Below are 15,683 nucleotides of genomic sequence, written 5' to 3' on the forward strand. Positions count from 1 at the left end.
GGTTTGTTTTAATGTAGGTCCTGGGGCTTGAACTCAGGTCTTAGACATGTATGGAAATCACTTTGACCTACTGAGCCATTTCCCTACTCCTAAATGCTAGTTTAATTATGGAGACCTTCAACTAGAAGTGTGGTGTCACCTAAGAACCACCAAATCTTTTGCCTCTTGTCCTTCAGACTGTCTTGCCACATTGTGATTAAATAACATGGTAGTGTGTGAGAGGCTGTAGTGCTTCTAATGCAGGAGCTCAGGCAGTGAACGAGGGTCTCCACCGTGTTAGACAGATGGCCTGCTACTGAGCTCCCTGCTGAGCCCTAGACTCCTCCTTGGTCTCATGTTCTTCCTTGTTCCTAAGATCTCTTTTGCTGCTGACTCCAGTAGTCTTTAAGGACAGCTGTCGGCTCTCTGCATTTGCCTTTGGGTTAGACCATCGTAGTTCCTAAATATTCTCCACTTCCTCAATTTCATCCTCCAGGTTTGTGTTCTAAGGCATACTTGACCTGGCTACTCCCCTATTAAAACCTGTTCATGATTCCTCAGTGGACACTATTTGTCAGTGACAGGGCAGGTATCTCATACCCCAGGCAAACTGAATTTCCTGTTCTCCAGCAGCTGCGTCCCTCTCCCCCAGCCCCACCCTCCTTCTCCAGCCTTTCCTTGAAGGGTCTTTTCATCCTACTCCAGCAAAGCTTCTTCCTTTGTGAAGCTGGGGTGGCAAACCTGAGCTCTGCTGCACCCGCCCTCCTGCTGATGCCTCCAGCCCACCAAACCGCGTTTGCTTTGTACTCCAGAAGCTTCGTCTTCCTGCACAAAACTCCAGAGCATTTTGGTCATTTTCTTGCAATCCTTTCTCTATCTGAGATGTCATTTTATGAAAACTTTGCTTCTGTCTATCTGTCTCCCTTATTTTATCTCTCACAGTGCTTAGCAGCTCAGTCGAGCCCAAAACTCAGAAGCACATTTCTAGGAAAAGCTTTCCTGTTTTTCTCTTGCTCTCTTAGATTCCAGTGGGTAGCCTGGTGCTAACCATTCAATGATTGGGAGTTTGTAAGAATTCGGGGCTCTGTTCTCTGACTTTCTGCCTTGTCTTATTTCTTTGACTCATGAAGGTACTTCAGGCACTTATCAAAATCAAAAACAAAAAATTGGTCAGATGGTGGTGGCACGTGCCTTTAGTCCCAGCACTCAGGAGGCAGAGGCAGGTGAATTTCTGAGTTTGAGACCACCCTGGTCTCAGAGTGAATTCCACGTTGTCAGGGCTGCACAGAAAAACCCTGTCTAGGAAAACAGAATAAAATAAAATTTATTTCAGAAATAAAAATTGAAGAAAATAAAATGTGTAGGATAACATATTTGTAATCAATCCATTGCTTAATATGACAGAGACAGGAGGAGAGGGAGTTCGGGGCCACCCTTTTTTAACAGGAGAGCTCTGTCTAAATGAGAACCTGTCTTTAAAAAAAAAAAAAAATCAAATACTCCCTTCAATGAGGTGACTGTAGTTTTGGTTTTATTAAAATGAAGAATTTAGCTGGGCATGGTGGCGCATACCTTTAGTTTCAGCACTCAGGAGGCAAAGGCAGGTGGGTCTCTGAGTTCAAGGCCAGCCTAGCCAATAGAGCTAGTTCTAGGACAACCAAAGCTATACAAAGGAACCTTGTCTAGAAAGAAGAAGGAGGAAGAAGAAGAAAGGGAGAAGGAGGAGGAAGACTTTAAACCCAGGATGTGGGTCATGTGGATGTGTGCTTGCCTAGCTTGGGTCCCAACCCTAGCAGGGCATAAAGGAAATGCACCTTCATTTCAGCAACTGGGAAGAGGAGGCAGGAGTACAAGTTCACTGTCATTCTCATCTACATAGTAAAGGCCAGGCTACAGGAGCCCCTATTTCTAACTATAACCCTGGCTGTCCTGAAACTTACTCTCTACATCAGCCTGGAAGAGATCCTCCTGCCTCTGCCCTGAGCGCTGGGATCAAAGGCGTGCTACACCACCACCCTGCAAATAAAGAGGAATTTAAGTGCAGTCAGAGGTTAAGCTACTTTCTTCTCCATTAGAAACAAGATAGCACAACCTTCTGCTCAGATTTTTGTTTCTGTTTTTATGTATTTCTAAGTATTCTTCAACTCAGGGCGACCCAACAGATTAGGTCTGGTCATTAACAATAGAAAAGTCATGACAGAAAGAAATTTGTTTTTCATTATGATCATACTCTCTCCAGTTTAGGAGGCAGTCATGGAGCAGGTGTGCACATGAAGAGGCAGTCTTAGTCAGACTGAGGCTAGTTAGCCATTGCTCATCTCTAGCCTACTTGTGCCTGCTGAGTCCTACTTGTGCCTAGCTCACATGCAATGATTGTTCCTGCCAGGGAGGGGCTGCAGCCTCTCTTCCCACTTCAGTCTTGCCTTCATTGGGAGGGAGTCTGAGATGTTTTTGATCAGTGTAGGGCAAACCCTCTTTGTACCCCTAGCCTTAGGTATAATCTCTCCCTCACCCTACCCCAGCCAGTATGCCAAGTCTAGAATCTCATACATGTTTTACATGCACTTCACCACTAAACTACATACCCAGTCCCCCTGCCCCATCAGTTATTAGGGTACCTACTTGTGAAGCTGGGCAGAATGCAAGTAAAAGAGACAGACAGAATGAAGACAGACATTAAAGGTGTGTGCCACACTTGGCGATCTGAACTCTCACACCACAGCATTCAGTAAATGTGTATCAGCATGAACATGTGTGGCTGACAGAACAGTCACAAGCTAAAGAGGTGGCGGCAGAGTGCAGAAGATCTAGAAGTGGACTGAGAGGAAGTCTGTATCTACAAGATAATGAACAACTGGACTAGTGGTTGTTCAGGAAGGGCTACCTCAGGAGCTGCTGGAGTCAGGGCTGGAGAGAGCAAAGCTATATAGCACCCAGATATGGAAGGCCAGACTGGGTCAAGAGTAACAAACAGGGAGTCAGGATCTGACTGGAAACTGGTGCCAAGCAAGCTAAGGAGAATAGGCTTCATCAACAGCAAGGTTGACTGGTGTTGACCAGCCTGAGCTGGAGCTCCAGGGACTGTTAGGTCATCGTCAATACATACCAGGTATCAGATATCAATACATGACTGGATGTTGTGAGGCCATGCTATCACAGTGTGAGTGTCCATGTAGGGTCCAGGCAAGAGAGTGAAACCCTTTCCTTAGTCTGGTATGTCTGATACGTTCTTTAGCCTGGTTATAATTTCAATACAACCATGTGCCCCTACTATCTCACTTCACCCCTCTTTTTAAGGGGTGTCCATCTTGTATTCAATGCTAAAACTTAACAAGTAGTGAGGATTCTTTCTTTTTATCCTTTTGGGGTTTTGCTGTTGTTGTTTTTAAAGATTTATTTATTTATTATATATGAGTACACTGTAGCTGTCTTCAGCTACACCAAAAGAGGGCATCAGATCCCGTTACAGATGGTTGTGAGCCACCATGTGGTTGCTGGGAATTGAACTCAGGACCTCTAGAAGAGCAATCGCTGCTCTTAACCACTGAGCCATCTCTCCAGCCCTAGTTGTTGTTTTGTGTTTGGTGGTTTGTTTGTTTGTTTGTTTTATGTGTGTGGGTGTTTTGCCTACACCTGTATGCAGTGCCTGCTTTGGGCAGAAGAGGTGTCAGATTCCTTGGGACTAGAGTTACAAAGGGTTTTGAACCACCTTGTTAGTGCTCGGAATACACCTCTCTGGTCCTCTGAAAGAACAATGTTCTAAATCACTGAGCCATCTCTCAGCCCAAGGTGGCTCCCTTTCTTCACCCAGGGATAAGTCATTCAGCAGCCTGTGCTGGCTTAGTTGTACCTGACAGACAGTAGTTCGATAGTGAACCCAGGGGCTGCCAGCATCTTTCTTCCTTAAAATTGAGTCGAGAGTTACTTGTAAATTAGAGTCTCTTAGGACAAGACAAGGGGAAAAAAACAGTTTTATATTGTGAGAATAGCAGATCTCAACCTGCTCTTAACACCACACACTAAACACCACACTGGCAAACTCTGAAGCAAAACTTCCTATAAGAGCTCCGCAAACCCTGTTGCAATAATATGAAGGAGGAGAAGTTTTAGACTACTGATTCTGTACAGCACCATCATTCAAGCACAAAGCCTCAGCAGCCTCTGGGTACCGTTTTCAAAATGCCAAAGAAAAGGCCATGCAGTGGTGGCACATGCCTTTAACCCCAGCACTCGGGATTAACGCACAGGTGGATGTCTGAGTATGAGGACAGCCAGGGATCGCTCTCGTGAGAAATCAGGGGAAAAAAGCCAAAGGCCTCCACAGGACTGTGGGCATCTTTCATAAATCACACAAGAGTCTCCGGTCTACAAGCAGAAGCATTACTTACATGTATGTAGAGCAGAGAGAAACAGTGTCCCAATGTTCCAGGCTGAACTAACTACTAATTGGTACAACCCCTTTTGCACCAGGCCTTCTTCCTGTTTGTTGTCTTGGAGGAAGGTAAGTGGACATTAACCCTCCTGCATCATCAGCCTATAAAGCTTCATCATATCTGCAAGGACAAGGTCCTGTGACCTGCAGACAGTATTAAGGGAATGTCTCCCTCATGTGTGATTTCCTGGCTCATTTTTCATCAAAGGAGAAAGGAAAAGGCTGTGTTATGATTCCGTTTGGGAGACTGAAGCCCTGTGTAGAAAAGGGCCTGTTGGGATATTTAATCTGTTTGGCTCCTAAATTGCTTGAAGGTGAGGCCCTCATCAGGGCAGGTACTGCATAAGTACACTGACTTCTGGGACCTCCTTGTTACACCTCTCAGACCATGTTTTTCCTTCTCCTCATCATTTTTTATTGTCCCCTCCTCATTTGTCTCACTCTAGAGCAGTGCTTCTCAACCTTCCTAATGCTGAGGTCCTTTAATACAGTTCCTCACGTTGTGGTGACCCCCAACCATAACATTACTTGGCTGCTATCTCATAATTTTAATTTTGCTACTGTTATGAATCATGAATCATAATGTAATGGCTAAGGAACATGTATGTATAACTAGCCATTAGAAATATGCAAATTAGCCGGGTGGTGGTAGCACACACCCTGGTCACAGTGCTCAGGAAGCAGAAGTAGGCAGAATTCTGTAGTTCTGGTCTACAGATGAGTTCTAGGACAGCCATGGTTACATAGAGAAACTCTGTCTTGAGAAAACACCAAAGAATCATAGTATAAGCATCTGATATGCACAATATCTCATATGCAACCCCAAAGGGGTCAAGACCCACAAATTGAGAACCACTGCTCTAGACCCCCACAGAAGTTGCTAAACACTGTTTTCAAATGTTGGGTCCAACCTTTTAGCTTAGATCCATTTTCCTTGTACTTCCCTGGTTCTTCTGTGTTCCAGCAGGAACACTGCAGATGGTCTCAGCTTGTGGAGATAGTCCCTACCTCCCTGAAAGCCCTTGGCAGGGAAGAACCAAGTGCTAGGCCCCAGCTAAGCTTTTCAGGCCCTGGGCCTGCCTAAGCAGTTACACTGAACCCTACTGACCTTTGCCCACTTTAGATGACAAAGGAAGTAATTAAGCTTAGAAATGAGCCTGAAGTGGGTGGAGGAGGGGCAGCTGATTCTGCCAGCACTGTGCTACACAAGCCACAAGACCAAATAAGGGTGTGTGAACCACTTCCATCTGTATGAGAGTTCAGAGTGCAGTGTGCAAAAGTAGGTCTCAGTTCTCAGGGAAGTTACCTAACCCTGCTGGAGCTCCAGTGCAGCATCCACCCTGGACGCTTCTGCAGAGGCTCTGTCTGAGGGAAGACAGACCAAGCCTCCTCTTGCTAGTGGAGTGTAGGGACCTCCCTTATATCTACTGACTAGAGGAGTCTGCTGCATCACTTTTTCCGGAGTCTGTCCATGGGACAGCTGAGGGACTGTAAAAGGTACCAGTAAGGATGAGTCATTAGAATGTGTGGAGAAGGTCAGAGTTTGAGGATATTTCACTGTTAGAAAAGCAAGCGTCACAGGCTGAGGCCAGTTGTTTACTAAACACAGAAGTCCAGGGTGGAGCTGGGAGTTGGGAGCATTTTCCTGTAGTACTAACACTGTTTTCTAACTCCACCCTCTCCTCACTCTCAAGGGCTTGTCAAAACAAGGCCTGGTCACGGTCTTCCTCTGCTGCACTGGATGGTTGCCAGAAACACTGCCCTCAGCCTGCGATGCCCTGAGCTTCCAGCCGCTCATGCGCCAACTAGTCTACCGCCTGGCTTGGAATTCCTGGCCTCATGGCTCTCCTTTCCCTGGGAAATTCCTTGATCCTGCAAGATCCCAAACCTCAGCCCCACTAAGCATCCTGAGAGATTGAACAGTGACCTATATCCATGTTTGGATATAGCCTTGGGTATGGTACATAAGCATGTACTTAAATGCACACTGAACTTAGTCTCAGAACCTTGCACTGATACTTTGGGGTCCCTTGCGCCCTTACCTCCAGATGCCCACTGCTGTCTGACAAACCCATGGCTCAGGCTCACTCTATCTCCTGCTTCTAGCTCAGGGCTTCTGTGCTCTCTCAGTTCTGGAGTGCCCAGGTGAGCTCACCCTGAAATCTGGAGAAAGTCTGTTCTCTGTGTAAAGGTAGCTACAGCGTTTTAGACACCCATGGGATCTCACAAGCCACGTCTGTAATTGTATCAGATCAGTCAAACCACCCTCCCTCCCTGATTTCCCCCTCTATGGCTCACTGCCCTCCACAGTCCTTGTCTCCAGATTACACTCGGTGTGGCTTTGGTCTAGGCTCTGCTTTCTGAGAAGCTGAGACTTGGTTATCTCAAGACTTCAATCTATTGGGAGCTTTTCATTTGGAAGCTCTCCCACTTGGTTGTCTTGTTTTGAAATTTTGATTTCTTTTACTATTTCTTTCATGTGAGTTATTCTTTATGAAACAAGCAAAGGTTTCAGGGCTGGGGGCTCTTTCTGGTGTAAACATTAATATTCCATGTCTTGGGTATATCCTTCCTTTCATTCTGAACAAGCCCATCAATCTGTGTTACCTTTGCAAACCACTAAGCAAGAGGGTAGAGAAATTGCCCCCTGGTGGTGAAGCTGCAGAACTGTCAGCCCTTTGGTAACTGGCGAATGTAGTTGTTGGCTCTACTTGCTTGACTATGTCCTTTAAGCTTCTCCACTTCCTTAACATAATTTTCTAGTAGTATAGGGCCAGGCTCACAGTAGCCATTTGAACTCTGCCTGTGCCCTTCTCCACAGGCATCTTGCTTTAATTTTGCATTTCTTGTATTCTTTCTGAGAATCAGAAAACTACATTCTATTTCGAGAGTTTGCATTCCTTCCTTGTCATTTGCCTGTTTTCCTTAAATGATCTTTTCTCTGTTCTAACCCAGGCTGGCCTCAAACGTGCACTCTCGCCTCAGTCTTCTGAGTCGGATTCAGCTTCCGACCATCTTTCGGGCTTTTACGTTTTTGCTGGCATATGTTAATTCACATAGTAATGAGTTTCATTTTGACATTTTCAAACGTGTATATGATGTACTTTGAGCAGCAGCCCCCATGGCCTTCCCTTGTCACCTCTCCTGTCCCACTGCTTCTCTCTTCCCAGCTCCTCTTCCACGGCTTCCTTTTTGTCTTCTTTTGTTTGTGTGTTTGACACAATGAATTTACTTAAGGCTGTTTCAGAAGAGTGGGTAGAGGGTTATTTATAGGAATACAGGCACCTCACCAATGCTTACACCACTGGAGAAAATGTCTCTTCCTCTCCCAACAACCATTAACCCTCTCTAGATCCTCAGGGCTGGGTAGGGCCTCCTAAATTCTGGATGACCTCAATCTTACGCAGGTTTTATGCTCATAATCACAAGTGCTGAGAGTTTAAGAATGCAATGTCAGGCTGGGTGTGGTGGCTGGAGCCTTTAATCTCAGCACTCAGGAAGCCGAGGCAGGCTGTCTACATAGAGTTCAAGGCCAGCAAAGGCTACTTGGTGAGACCCTGCCTCAAAAGAAAGAAAAGGAAGGAAGGAAGGAAGGAAGGAAGGAAGGAAGGAAGGAAGGAAGGAAGGAAGTCAACGTCCATGTCACATCAGGATAATAACTCTTTATTTACAAGATTCTTTGAAATGTACATATGTATATCTGAATAGGTATGTGAGAGTACATGTTTACAGGTGTCTGTGGAGGCCAGAAGATGGCATCAGATTCCCTGCATGTGGAGTTATAAGCAAGTATGGGCTGTCTAACATGGTGCTGGAACCAAACTCATATCCTCCAAAAGAGCAGAAAACATATTATTGACTTCTGAGACATCTCTCCAGCCCTCTTAACAGACTTTTCTAGAAAAGATATATTTAATCTTATTTTGTGTGTATTGGAGTTTTGTCTGTGTGAGAATATCAGATCACCTGGGATTGGAGCACCAGACAGTTGTGAGTTGCCATGTTGGTGCTGGGAATTGAACTCAGGTCCTCTGAAAGAGCCTAGTTTTCTTAGTGGATAAGTCACCTCTTCAGCCACAACCCCCAGTAGTGTTTTAAAGACTATTTGGGTAGTGACGCACATTGCCACAATTTGCCTGACTTTGCATGGTCACACCCTGTCATGGTCTGAATATGCTTGGCCCAGGGAGTGGCACTATTTGGAGGTGTGGTCTTGTTGAAGTAGCTGTGTCACTGTGGGCATGGGCTTTAAGACTTTTATCCTAGTTGCCTGGAAGCCAGTCTTCCACTAGCAGCCTTTACGTAAAGATGTAGCCCTCTCAGCTCTGCCTATACCATATCTGCCTAGATTCTGCCCCACCTTGATGACAGACTGAACCTGTAAGCTGCCCCAGTTAAATGTCGATCTTTATAAGACTTGCCTTGGTCATGGTATCTGTTCACAGCAGTAAAACCCTAAGACACATCCCTACCTGCACAGCCTTGGCCTGTCATCCAGGCACAGCCATTTGTAATTCTCAGTCCCAGAGGATTTCATCTTCTCTATGGCTTCCTCAGGGACCAGGCACACAAGTGCAGAGACATGAATGAAGCCAATATTTACACATACAGCATATTAAAACATTTTTAATTAAAAATATTTTTTATTCATGAGTGGTGACTTTTAATCCCAGCAAGGGAAACAGAGGCAGGTGGACCTCAGTGAGTTCAAGGCCAGCCTAATTTCTATAGTAAATTCCAGGTCAGCCAGAGTTACATAGTGAGACTGTCTGAGGGTATACAAGTTGGCTCAGCAGGTAATCTGAATTCGATCCCAGGACCCTCATGGTGGAAAGAGGGAGCCAGCAGGAGCCAGCTCCCACAGTTTGTCTGCTGACCACGGCATGCACACCATGGCAGGCGCTCATGCATACACGCACACACGAATACACATATGCCTTCACACAAAGTAAATGAAACTTAATTTGTTTTAGAACTAGAACGTTTAAATAGTCCTCATCTTTCTTTGGGCACACCATTCAAAGTTAAGCCTTTTCTGTTCAGTTTCTGTTGCCGGCTCCTTCAGGAAACATCACAGGGTTGATCCAGGTAAGATCAGATTGTTAAGGTGCAAGCCATCACCTTGCATTCAGTCATGGAACTTTTTAGGAACTCAAAGCTCGATAATGCTCCCTTCTGGGAGGCTTCCAGAAATATGGACTTGGCTGGTAATAAATTACAAGGGAACTGCTTTAGAATACCTGTCTGCCTGGGCTGGGCAGGTGGCTCGGTGGTTAAGAGCACTGCTGCTCTTCCAGAGGTCCTGAGTTCAATTCCCAGCAGTAGAGCACTTGTCTAACAGACAGTAGGCTCGGTCCTCAGAAACACGCACACACATACACCCCATAGATACTTAGAGCAGGCATGATGTGTGTTGTGCTTACTCGTTTTTCCTTTCAGCCTGTAAAATGCACAGCTCAGCACCCCCACCCGCTGTCACTCTCCCCCACCTTTGTCAACAGTTTTCACCTACTCTCCATAACAGGGTTCTTGTAAGAATTGGTCTACACACATACTCCTCACTTCACCTTTGACTCAGAAATTGAATTTCACTGATTTTATCACAAGGAACTATTGAGAGCCACATACAGAGTTATATGTGTTGGGTGCTTGTTATAATCTTAGTACAATAATAAACACAGGAAACAACCTAATAACTGATCATGTGGAACTTTTTAAAAATTAAATCCAAAGCTTAGGAAGTGTCTCATTGGGTAAGAATGCTTCCTGAATTTCAAAGCTATAGTAGCCATAGCCATGTTAAGAAAAAAAAAAAAAAAAAAAAAGCAAGCATGGCTGCACATGCCTGTAACCCCAGCATGGAGAGGGGAAAGTTGGGGTTCACTGGCTACACATGCCTAACTCTTGGTTTAGTGAGAAACCCTGTCTTTAAGGAATAAAAAATGGTAGGGCAGGATTTCCAGTGTCCTCTCTAGTCATCGTGCATATACATGGGTACATGCTCCTTCATATGTGTGTGCCCCCAACAATTACACAGACACACAACACCACAATCAAGAGATATTTATTTATTACATTGTAGTTATCTTCAGACACACAAGAAGAGGGCATCAGATCCCACTACAGATGGTTGTGAGCCACCATGTGATTGCTGGGAATTGAACTCAGGACCTCTGGAAAAGCAGTCAGTGTTCTTACCTGCTGAGCCATCTCTCCAGCTCCCCATAATCAATTCTTAAGTTAGAAATTGCTTCTGTGCTGTAGATATCAGAAGACCTACAATAGTAGAAGCCACTGTGCCACCTGAGACAGTTGTATGGCTGACTTTCCAGGGCCCTTAGTGTCTGTGTTCCCTTTTGTCACTCTTTTGTATCTGTCTTTTCATACCTGACTATTCTGTGAACCAAAATGGCTAGTATAATTCTAGTTGGCATGTGTAAACCTCAGACATTAGGAGGAAAGAAAACTGAACGCAGGTCATTCACCAACTGTTTCTCTAGGGTACAAAGACTGCCTCTAACACACCTGCTCTATCAGCACTGTTGCCAAAGCAGAACTCCTGCTCCACCAGAGAAGATAAAAATCGGGCAAAGGGGCCAAGGTGATGCCCAGACCCAGGTTTTGTACTAATTAGAAGTGCACTATCTGCAAAGGATAACTCATTTGGTTTGAAGGGAATTTGTGTGTGTGTGTGTGTGTGTGTGTGTGTGTGTGTGTGTGTGTGTGTGTGTGTGTGTTAGCACTTTTGAATTCAAATCTGTGTTTTGGCAGTGGTGGAGGTTATTGAGACAAAGTTTTACTCTATAGTAAACTCACTATTGTAGCCAGGCTAGCCTCAAACTCATGAAAACCTTCAGCCTCCCAACTGCTAAGATTACGTCAGGAGCCACCATCTCCAGCCCTTGATTTTGTTTTCTAGTAAAGTTTTGCTGTCCTGTCTGTCCTGGAACTCAATGTAGACCAGGCTAGCCTCAAACTTACAGAAAATCCTCCTGCTTCTGCCTCCTAGGCCTGAGGATTCCAGACATGTACCAACATATCCAGTTTGTCAGATTTGTTTTGCTTTGCTTTATTTTGAGGCAAGGTTTCCCTGTGTAGCCCTGGCTGTCCCAGAACTCTCTCTGTAGACCGGGCTGGCCTCAAACTCAGAGATCTATCTGCCTGTTGCTGCCTCATGAGTGCTGTATTAAAGGTGTGTACTGCCGTGCTCAACAAGATCGATTTTTAAAAGTGCTATCTTTCTAAGTTCTCACCAAGAGGCCAGCATAACTTCCTGTGGCTTAGCCAGATGAAAGTTACAACCAACTGATGTGCATTAGGGAATGTGCCTTGCACATGGGGAGGCATGGATTCTTACTGTTTGTTTAAATAATTGTCCTTCCCTTGAATTATACAAAGTACAAAAGAAATAGCTTTATTCTTATATTTTTGCTTTATACAAACATAATACAGGCCGTAGTTGATAGAGGGGGACAGTGAAGGTTCTTATACACAAGGATAGTCTACAGTAAAGAATTTGACTTTACCTTTGGTTCTGGGAAATGATCTGTGTCAGAGCTACTAGTCTTAGCTTCAGTGCAGACTTTGGGCAATATGGTATCTGTCACTTGGAGGCTGAGATCAGCCATAGGCAATCAGCCAGTCACTAAAACTCTGAACACCAAAGCTTGGTTGAACTCACCTGGTTGACAGTGCTCCCATGTTTTGCCACATGTTGAAGCTGGACCAACATGTCCTGCCTCCACAGGAAGCGCAATGGGATCTCTGCGTCTGGAAACATCTGCATGCCTAGTCTCTGCCTGAGGCCTCTCTTTGACTGACTTTAATCTATACCTTTGCTTAATCATTCATGGAACAGTTACCAGTGAGTAGTTTATGTATCTCTAGTGAATTGTTGATGGTTTAGGGAGACTTCTAAACTTGAAGTTAGTATTAAAAATCAAGGCAGGGCTCAGCAGTAAAGGTACTTGCTGCTAAGCCTGATGACCTGAATTCAATCCCAGGGACCTACATGGTGGGAGGAGACATCTAGTTCCTGCAAGCTACATACACACACACACACACACACACACACACACACACACACACTGGTGCACATGTGTGCATCTCCCAGTAAGTAAAGAAATTTACTTTTAGAACAGTAGAGGCAGTGTAGGGGACTGTACTCACTAAACTAATTATGGCCTCACGCCCCTTGCAGAAGACCCAGTGGAGGAAGTAGCACTAAAGGGGGTGAGGGCCTTGTATTGGATGGAACATGTTGGTTAGACAAAAGCAGTAGAAATGAACAGGGTGAAGTGTTAATAAGAGGCCCAGAGTAGAGCAAAGTTTACAGACCTTGACAGAGCAAGGCTGGATTTTGTACTCATTTTGTACCTCTCTCTAAGCCCAGCTCTACTTGAAGGCTCTCTGTCATGCTCACATGCAGGAACCTCCGAATGTGCTGACAGAACGGGTTCTCTATGGAAAGTGGGGGGAGCTGGGTAGAGGTGGCTAATGAATCAAAGGAAATAATGACATAAATTTTAGTGATGAGACTCCTGTCATTTTTCTGTTGAAAAACCATGTGACTCTCCTTGGTCCAGATTTCTAAGGTTAGTTATTGGCCCTCACCATAGGGTGTGTTGGCAACTTTCCTGGTAAGGAGCAAGGAGAGCTGTGTGTGTTGTGTGTGATGGGCAAGAGTTTCTAGTAGTTTCATGTCTGTAAACTATTTCCTTACCTGAAATCTGGGCACATGAAGAATGGGGGGTTCCCCATACTGATAGAATTCCTCACAAAGATGGGCACACCCACTGGGTCTCAAAAGGTTATTCCAGCCCAGGTGGTGGTGCTGGTGGTGACAAGGGCACATGCCTTTAATCCCAGCACTCAGGAGGCATAGACTGGATCTCTGTGAGTTCAAGGCCAGTCTGGTCTACAGAGCAAGTTTCAGAACAGCAAGGGCTACACAGAAAAACTCTGTCTTGAAAACAACCAGAACAAATTTTTAAAAAAAGGCAAAAAAAAAAAAAGGTTTATTCCCACCTTAAGAAGGGTTCTTGTGTGCTTCTCTCTTGCAGGGAGTTTCCAGATAATCCAAAAGTGCAGTGGGACACGGAGCATGTGGCCAGGACCATCCTCCAGCATATACATGCCAATGGCACCAACTTGGTAAGGGAGTGCCACTCTCAGTAGAAAGCCTGGGTCTCCTCTCTATCACAGGACTATGTTCTGCTGTTTGCCTCATGGCTGCCTCCTACTCCCAGCTCTGCTCCAAGCCCACTCTAAAAGGCTCTCTGCTAACCCCACTGAAGAGTAGCCACGCCTTTCAGGAGAAGCTCATGGAGGCCAGAAAAGGGTGTTGGGTCCCCTGGAACTAGAGTTGGAGGTGGTTGTGAGCTGCACATGAGTGCTGAGATTAGAACCTGGGTCTCCTGGAAGAGGAGTAAACACTCTTAGCCACTGAGCCATCCATTTACTTCAGCACCCTGATTTCTTACGGTAGTGGCTTTCCCAGGACTAACTCCAGTCCTGGCCCTCATCCCGGAGTGTTAGAACTGTTGTACCGTTCACCTCATTTGTAGGGGAAATTCATCATTTCAGTTTTGGGAGTCATGGCCTGTCTTGATCAGGCCCTTATGATCCTGAACATGGGAGAACAGGGTTCATCCTCATTGAGAAGCTGAGTTTCTTGTATTGCAGCTCAGGGAGAGGAGTACTCAGTAAGGGATGACAGGCATGAACATGTCCCATCTCTTTCTTCTTCCTCCATCTTCAAATTGTGGCCTTCTCCTCTGACCCTCTGTGCCCCTATTTTTAGGACCGTTGTGATTACATTGAGCCCACATCTGGAGTAGCCTTTTCATCTTGAAATCTTCAATAACATTTACAAAATCCCTTTTCTAAATGAAGCAACAACTCAGGTCTCAGGGCAACAGAACACAAGCAGCCTTACTCCATAGCCTTCATTCACAGGGAGCCCAGTAACCATCCCAAGGGTGACTTGTCTCTTAACTGGTCCTAAGCTTTGTACTGATGGGTTGAATCTCGAAGTGGCAGGTCAAGGATCTACTGTGGTTATGGGGAAACAAATGAGTTCTTTCACCGGTTCTGATGCCTGGCCCTAGAAAAATTCCTCAGCAGGGTACCTGGCTCCAGGATACTTCCTAAAGATGGTTTGAGACCAATGAATGATAGGAGGCCTATGCCAGAAAGCTTCGGAGTTTCAGCCCAGTGGGTAAATACTTGCTTAGTATGCACAAGTCTCCTGGGTTTGAATCTCTTTACTACAAAAACAAGGAAGAAGGAAAAGGTGCTTCTTAGTTTTGACAAATGGGACCGGTTAAAAGACAAGTCACCCTTAGGATGGTTACTGGGCTCCACGTGAATGAAGGCTATAGAGTAACTAACAAAAACAAAATTTGAGAAGTTTCAGGGCTCTGCCCTTTCCTTCCCCCAAAGGAATGGTGAAGACTACCTTGAAGCTGAGGCAGTGGAGAAGCCATTCAACACCTCTGAATAAGCCCCTCCTCCCGGGTCTGTCCCTACAGGTGGTGACTTTTGATGCAGAAGGAGTCAGTGGTCACAGCAACCATATTGCTTTGTACGAAGCTGTGAGGTATGCTTGTCTGGGTAACGGATGTGAGAAGGGTTCCTCCATCTGCTCAAGAGTCAGTTACTAAACACTTTCTGCCTATTGTCTGCACCCAGAAAATGTACTCCTGTGTCACATAGAGTCAGCTCTGATGCTCACCTACCTCACCACATCCTTTTTTTAAAAATATGTGTGTTTTGCTTTCATGGATGCCATCCTGTTCTCCCTTCAGTGAGGTGCCTCCGTGAGGCTCACATGCAGGCAGACCTGACCTGATGGCTCCCCACCTTGTCTTTAATTGTATGGAGCTTTGAAAGATACCGGACATTATAGTTCTCATACATTTTTCCCAGACAGTTCATCCTAATTCCTTGACTGTGACATGATGAGAGGCCCCAGTCCTCTCCCCTCTTGTAAAAATCGTTCGCTTTGTGGCCCCACAGAGGTCACTGATAGAGCTATGTATTCTCAGTTGCATCAGGTTCATTCACAGTCAAGAAAGACACACCATAGGTTACAGTCGAAGATACAGTTTTCTGGTGAAGATACACAGAAAAGTGTACATCCCAGGAATGGAATTTTAGCCAAATGGTTATTCTAAGGACTGGGCTGCTGGAAACTTCTGGAAAGTAAACTGTTGCTGGGTAGCAACGGGGGTCCACACACACACACACACAATCAGACCAAGTTTACTAC

At 45.3% G+C, this 15,683-nt stretch overlaps 1 protein-coding gene across 1 annotated transcript in view; it reads left to right on the forward strand.

Annotated features, from left to right (window-relative positions):
• PIGL (phosphatidylinositol glycan anchor biosynthesis class L) overlaps window positions 1–15,683 on the forward strand; it is a 54,322-nt gene that overhangs the window by 32,434 nt on the left and 6,205 nt on the right. The window contains exons 3-4 of the mRNA XM_080923806.1: window positions 13,474–13,564; window positions 14,944–15,011. Of these exons, the coding sequence (XP_080779932.1) occupies window positions 13,474–13,564; window positions 14,944–15,011 (159 nt within the window). The remainder of the gene's footprint in view (window positions 1–13,473; window positions 13,565–14,943; window positions 15,012–15,683) is intronic.

This window comes from Micromys minutus, assembly GCF_963924665.1.
Source record: "Micromys minutus genome assembly, chromosome: 10".
Classification (NCBI taxonomy): Eukaryota; Metazoa; Chordata; class Mammalia; order Rodentia; family Muridae; genus Micromys; species Micromys minutus.